Source organism: Molossus molossus, unplaced genomic scaffold (genome assembly GCF_014108415.1).
Source record: "Molossus molossus isolate mMolMol1 unplaced genomic scaffold, mMolMol1.p scaffold_m16_p_5, whole genome shotgun sequence".
NCBI classification, from domain to species: domain Eukaryota; kingdom Metazoa; phylum Chordata; class Mammalia; order Chiroptera; family Molossidae; genus Molossus; species Molossus molossus.
The window spans coordinates 83,775,130-83,782,150 of NW_023425388.1; the positions used below are offsets into that span (position 1 = coordinate 83,775,130).

A 7,021-nucleotide genomic window follows, 5' to 3' on the forward strand; every position below is an offset into this window, starting at 1 on the left:
TAAATTTTTGAAAATAGCACTAACACCTCTGGCTTACTGGCTAACTATAACAGCAGAGTGAACATAAGTTTTGACAATAATGAGGTTTCCCAATGAAAATAAAATTTCCAGTGGAGTGAATATAATTACTTTACTAAAATGTCTAATAGACATCAGCAGAACTTGGTCTGGATCAATATTCCACTATTAGTTATCTTTCACAAATTTGTGCCAAGTATCTACCCATTTCCTTCTGTCTGGACTCTGACCCTAGATTAATTTGTTTGAAATACGGAATCACTCAGAGTAATGCATATAAATTTTAGTCGTATTAAAAAACAACTATGTGAATAAATAAAGTGGGTTTTCAAGATAAAATGATATATCTGCAAAAAACAAATAGTTAAATTAAAAAACAATTGGGGGGAGGGCAAGGGAAAATATTACTCTTAAAAAAATAATAAAAATGGCAATTGTATTAGCAGCTAGCTTCCCATTCATGCCACACGATATGCCTTCATCAAGGTGTACTCTTTCCGGTTGGTATGAGCTGCCCAGATGAAGAGAGCGGAAGCCATGAACTGTAAGGGAGCTGAGACACAAGCCAGGCAGAAGGACCATCCAAATTCACCAGACACATTCTCAGGCAGCTTTAGTTTCTGGTGGAGTAGTTCAATTCCAGCAACGTAACAACTCACGGAGCCCAGTGTGCAAAGACCTTGGAGGAAAATTTAGGAAACAAAACAAAACATAGCTAGATAAGAGCACCATAAGAGTTTTTCAGGCAATGTGACAAGGTAATGATATATAAATGTTTAACAATTATAACTCTTCGGTCTCTAGGGAGACAGAAAGATAAACATTAAGTATGACGACAAGACCCACCTGCAAGGAGATGGAGAATGCCTGTGGCGATGGTGGGATACAAGCTTCGACAGATACAGGCACAAAGTCCAATCAAAGCCCCAAAGCACATTAAACCTAGGCTAACAAAAGGTAAAAGAAACTGGCAACGCCAAAGATCTGGAAGAAAAAAAAGGAGAGGAAAAAAATGTTACCATGATTCCAGACAGTTTTCCCACAATGGCAATTTCTTTCATATTCTATATAGATCTTTTCTCAAAAATGAGAAAGGACGACTGAGGTTTTATACAGTACACTATTCAAAACAATGCCAACTCTGTCCTGATAAAAGTAAAAGAAGACTAACAGTTAACAATTACTGATCTCAGCAGGACAGGTCTTACTATGTGTCCGGCACTATTCTATGGACGCTCTGTGTGTTAATCCTCTAACATCCCTACAAACTAGTAGAGCCAGCATTTGAAGCAAAACATTCTGGCTCTACATACAAACAAATCTAAGTCCTTAGAGGATCTACAGCAGGAATAACAAGTCAATGAATGATGATAAATAAAAAAATAAAAAAAAAACCTGTTGAAAGAATATACATAAAACACAAAGTAGAGGATCTGGGACATAAAACTAGCACTCAATAAATGCTAGTTTTTTTTTAATTCTCACACAAGGATATTTTTCCATTTATCAGATCAAGTGTGAGGGAGGGAGTGGGAGAGAGATACAGAGAGGGAGAGGGAGAAACATTGATGTGAAAGAGCAACATCAATTTAAGAGAGATTAGTTGTCTCCCACAGGACACTGACCAGGGCCGGGGATTGAACTGCAACCAAGGTATGTGCTCTTGACCAGAATCAAACCCAAGACTCTTTGGTCCGTGGGCCAATGCTCTAACCACTGAGCAAAACCAGCCAGGGCAATAAATGCTAGTTTTAATTATCACAAATTCCTTAAACCACATGGGAAGAAAGCTGATGACTTTACAAAGCATCCCAATCAATTTTTAAATTATTTTAATTATTAGCAATGTATTATCAACTCCAAACCAAATCTACCTTTTAATGCTAGCTTTACTTCTAGAACTACATAAAAGTCCTTTCTCTAACTTTCCTTCAAACTCTGATAGTAATAAATAAACTTCTTCATATACATCTGCAAAGCAAAACTGAATACTTGCCATTTATTCCATGTTTCTTCTTGTGACATGGTCATTCTTCCAGGCAAGCTCCAGTAAGTCTCTACAGACTGGAAACTAGGTCCAAATCTCAGGATAGTATTTCCTGGGTAGTCTGAACCTCAAGGAATAATAAATACTCCTAATAAATATTTTCATTTATTTTTGACGCCTACACTTTTGTTACTACCATCTAAGACTGGATTAAGACTTGTGGCAGGCCTGACATTCAACTGACTCATATACAGCTTGCAGTCAACTGTTCTCACACATCCCTACCTGAACTCAGGTAGCTGAAGGGTTTAACTCTAATACAGGAATTTCTTATTTATCCCTATTAAATTTCCTCTATAATGGGCTCACTAAAAACACCTTTTTGAAGGGTCTAGATTTTGTCATCCAATGTGTCCTTTTGCCTCTCTGAACTTCCTATTTGCAATTTGGCAAATATGTACCTAAAATATTAAAATATTTTAATTTTAATAATATTAAAATATTAACAGATCAGAGTTTGTTGAGATACTGTTAGAGACCTTATATCAAGTTGACACAATGTAGTAACTCATTTTGTTCCAAAATCAGAGTTCACAAAAGGCAAAATTATTTCCTATTTTTCCTTAATTGTCCTGCTGATATCAAAGTACTCACAGGTCCGAAGCAGATCAATCCCAGTGTCGTGGTTTCCAGGATCAACAAATTTCGCCATAAACTGCTCATTTAGCGTGAAACTCATGCATTTTGTGACCACATCAAATGATTCTGGAACAATAATAACTATGATTGCTTGTTTCAATTATAAGCATTAAACAAAACAAAAATCTCTTTCAAGTAATTATTCTCTGAAATAAGAAGTGATACAGAAAGATGTTTCCAGAGGAGACAGCAACCACTTTAGCCCTAACATATAGGATCGATGCCAATGGTTCTCAGTGGTAGGCTTAATACACAGGCACAAAAAGGAAGGGGGGAGTAGGGGCAGTAAAATGAAGAGATATGTAAGACTAGGAAGGAGGAGGAGGGGACAAAAACAAAGAAATAAAACTTTGATCTTTTTCCCTAACCTATTCCACTAGCCATCTTCCCCATTTCAGGTAATGACAATTCCACCCTTCCAGTTCCTCAGCCTAGGAACTTGGGTCATTCTTGCCCACACGTATTCCATTAGGAAATCCAAGAGGCTCCACCTTCAAAATATATCTAGAATCCAGCCAATGCTCAGTACTACCACCCTGATCTGAGTCACAATCATCTCTCAGCTGAATTAGTGCATAAGCTTCCTAACTAGTCGCCTGGCTTTCCCCTTTGCCTAAAACCTGTATTCAACATATCAGCCTAAGTGACCAGATCATCTCTCCTCTGCTCCAAGTCCCCCAATGGCTCTGTTACATTCAGAGTAAAACCTAATGTCCTCTTCACACCTACAGAATCCTGCATGATTTGCCCTACTCCCACTCCCAGAGTACATATGTCTCTGACAGAATATCCATTCTCCTTCTCCCTCCAATGCAGTCCAGTGGCTTCCTTGCTGGTTCTTGACTATTTTAGGCATGTTCCTAACATAGGACGTTTGCAATAGTTGTTCCTTCCAACCTAAATGATTCCATCTGCCTCCACAATTACCTATTTGACTAACACCTTCACCGATATCAAGTGTTGACTCAAGCAGTGTCTTCTTGTTAGAGCCTATCCTGCCTATATTAATGAATATTGTAACTTTTGCCCACCGACATCGTATTTCCAACTCCCCTTTATTTCGCTATATTTTTTTCACAGCAGATGTCATCTTCTAACATACTATACAATTATTTACTGTTTATACTGTTATACCTATGTTTATTGCCTGTCACCCCTTATTGGAATGTAAGTAGTTCCCCCAGAAGTAAGAATTTTTATTTTTATTTTCCCTGATAATACTCCAAGCTTCTAGGCCCTGGAACATGGAGACATACAATAAATATTTGTTGAATAAAAGATAAATGATCGCTAAGATTCAAATATCAAGTACTCCTATGCACTCATAGAGTTAAACATTTAACAATAAATTTTAACCAACTTTCCCCTCTTGCAAACTACTTTCTTTTTCCATATAAAAAATCACATCTACTATTCTTTTGATGGTATGGAAACTCAAGCCTATTGCGCTGTGATCTGAATATGGTGCTTCCCACCAAGGCGCCAACAGAATTAGTCACACATAAAAACAAAATGTTAAGTTGTTCCTTAGAAAGAGCTCTGTATTTCCATTTTAATAGCTGGAAATTAAAAATTTTTAATGTTAAGAATGCTTGCAAAATAAACCTGAGAGACAAGTTCTTAGACTATTTTTCTTTTGTACTGCACATTTTTAACCTATAAACTCTATCAAGATTATTGTAAAACAGCCTCAAATATGCATAGATTTAAATGTAGAGTTGGTCAAATTATGTCCTCTACGATATAGAGAGCAAATGATAATATCTGCTAAAACATAAAAGGACTACCAATTCGTATTTGATTTTTGTATACTAGACCTTTTTACCAGTTACCAAGTATTTAAAGTCTTCCAATGTACTTTTCCAATTATTTCCTCATAACATGTGAGATTAATAAAAAGGTTTTAATAAACAGATAAATAAATACTAAGATTTAACATGACTTTCCCAAGATAAGGACAGTTATATATCCAACCGATATGTATGAGTAAGTCATGGAAGGTGGTGGGGAGAAGGTGGTATGGAAAGAAGAGACATATAAAACTTATTTCTTTGAGGAGAGGGAGAACTCACAAACCGGCTTATACATAACGGGGCCATCATCATATCACTTTGTCCTTTTTTGAATAGGTAAAGAAGATATAAGTTAAAAAGAGAAATACCTGTCCTTTCTTGGTTATTCCGATATATGTTTTGGGGTATCGTAATACACCGTCTCCACAATCCCAATGTGCCATTATATCGAAAAAGTGCATCATTATAAGTCTTTTCATCTGCCTCATCACTAATGAAGTTGCTCCACATGTTTTTGTTCAAATCACTGGAATTTTCTTGAACTGGACTTCGATATTCATACCAGAAGTCTGTGCCAATCGAGGCTGCCATGTATATGGTGGAAATGAGGCTAAGCACACAGGCAATTACAAATGCTGTAGCAAAACGGTTATCCATTCTGGCATTCAGACTGCTCTGTATAAAAATTGAAGAAAAGTTAGACTCAATCCAGGACAAATAAATATTATTTTGAAAGAAATTACCTCAAAATCACCCTTTACTTTATTCCCCATCCTTTGGCTATTATGTTCATCATTAAGGAGGGTTTTTTTTTTTTAAAGCATTTTTTAAATTAAGTTCAAAACAAAAGTCATCATGAAAGTACTCATTGAAAGTTCACATACCCAGGATGCTACGGAGACAGAGGTCTTGTTCTCTAGTCTATCACCTGCACACTAAAACAGACAACACTGAAAAGGACATACACATTACAGATACAAACAATAGACATGCCCAGAGTCAGCAATGCACCATGCATATGTTTTTAAATAGAGACTGAGTTTTTAACACAAGCATTATGTGTGCTAGGTCTTAGTGTGAAAAGGACAGAAGAAAACCAAGCAGAGGATATCTGCTCCACCCAGTTTCCTCTGAGGAGGGAAACCTAAAAACAAGGTTTAGAGTCAGAAAGACTGAGCTGAAGATAATTTGCGAACCCACAGAGAAAGGTTCAGGTGCACAGAACAGCAAGAACAAAATAACACATAATGCTAGATATCTATCTGCCCTAATCCCGTAAAGCTAAACCAAGCCCCTTTACCCTGCCAAAGCCTTTGCTCCTATCGACTCTCCCCACTCCTCATACTTTTGAACCTCCTCATCTGCAAACTGAATGCCTCTCTCCTCATAAAGAAACTCTGAATTAGACAAAATCTGAACACTCCCAAGGCGTGGACACGGGCTCCACGGCGGTAGTCAATGGCCGCGGTGGAATGACTCAAGGTGGAACCTGCTCCGTCAAATACTGCTCGTCTGCACCGTGACCGCACCAAACACCCTACAAACGCCCGAAACAGGCTCGCCGACTGCGGCTGCCGAGTTCGAAGCTGGGGAGTGACTCAGGAGGGATCAGAGCAATTACAACATTAACGCAACTCCAGAAGTTGAGTTTGTTCATCCTTTTGAACCCTCTTCCATCCTGGTGCTCTCAAATGACCTTAAAAGGTCCCGGCACTGGAGCGGGGTTTTCCCAGGCCGGACGCCGGGCGCTGTCACCTCGCGGGGCGCACTGAAGAGCCGGAGGTGGCGGCCGCGGGGCTGGGCTGAGCTGGGGAGGCCGGTGCGCCCCCGCCCTGGGCCGCGTACACAAGCAGGCCCCTCCCCAGACCACTCGGCCCTGGGACAACCCCCGCCCCAGCCTAGCCGCCCAGAACCCGCCCACCCCAGCAGTGCGTGGGGAGACCCCTCCTTAAACCGCTGGAAACGTCGCCCGGCTACGCGACCCCCGCCCAGCGACGCCGGCTGCTCACTCACCGCCCATCCTCCTGCTCCGCCAGCTTCACCCTTAAGCTCAGACCACAGCACCCTACTCTCCCCGCGCCTCCTCTGACGCACTTCCCTGCAAAGCCCGCCCCCTCCAAAACTCCCGCGCCTCCGCCTCCGCCCCAGGCCTGGCCAGGGCCCAGGGCCCAGGGGCCTTGTGGGAGTTGTAGGAGGGACGGAGGGAGAGCGGAGAGAGGAGGCCGGTCGCATTCCCAGCGCCCAGGTGCGCGGGGCTTTGTGGGAGATGTAGTTCAGCTCCAGGGACTGGAGCGCGCACACGGGAAGCCTGGGCTGATGGATTCCTCTAGTTTACGGTCTAGGAAGGGTCTAGGGTCAACAGGTTAGGGCGAACTGTCCCTGGTCACCGCTCGTCATCGATTGTGACATATGTAACTTAGGTTTTACTGTTTAAAGAGGAAATTACCGCCTCAATTTAGAGACAAGGAGACTGAGCTCAGGGTGAATAACTGACTTATCAAACTTGGATATTGGGGTGAGTTGA

At 40.9% G+C, this 7,021-nt stretch overlaps 1 protein-coding gene across 3 annotated transcripts; it reads right to left on the reverse strand.

The window, feature by feature from the left end:
* Positions 1–432: 432 nt before the first annotated feature.
* Positions 433–6,615, reverse strand: CLDND1 (claudin domain containing 1). 3 transcript variants are annotated; one of them, XM_036243553.1, is made up of 5 exons: positions 6,511–6,615; positions 4,866–5,172; positions 2,660–2,770; positions 865–1,002; positions 433–697 (listed from the first exon to the last, which is right to left on the reverse strand). In XM_036243553.1, exons 2-5 carry the CDS (start codon positions 5,152–5,154, stop codon positions 477–479), a joined length of 759 nt encoding a protein of 252 aa, XP_036099446.1. In that variant the 5' UTR covers positions 5,155–5,172; positions 6,511–6,615; the 3' UTR covers positions 433–476. The 3 variants fall into 3 exon arrangements, with proteins under 3 accessions (XP_036099446.1, XP_036099448.1, XP_036099447.1); XM_036243555.1 differs by lacking the exon at positions 6,511–6,615 and adding an exon at positions 6,194–6,264; XM_036243554.1 differs by lacking the exon at positions 6,511–6,615 and adding an exon at positions 5,382–6,055.
* Between the last annotated feature and the right edge of the window lie 406 nt (positions 6,616–7,021).

Bases quoted from the DNA above. Each gene is read 5' to 3' on its own strand.
- CLDND1 (XM_036243553.1), bottom strand. From the start codon at position 5,154: ATGGATAACCGTTTTGCTACAGCATTTGTAATTGCCTGTGTGCTTAGC. The intron at 1,003-2,659 runs GTGAGTACTTTG...TTTTTCTTCCAG, and splicing joins GATTGATCTGCTTCGGACCT to ATCTTTGGCGTTGCCAGTTT. The intron at 698-864 runs GTGGGTCTTGTC...TTTTCCTCCAAG, and splicing joins CATTCTCCATCTCCTTGCAG to GTCTTTGCACACTGGGCTCC.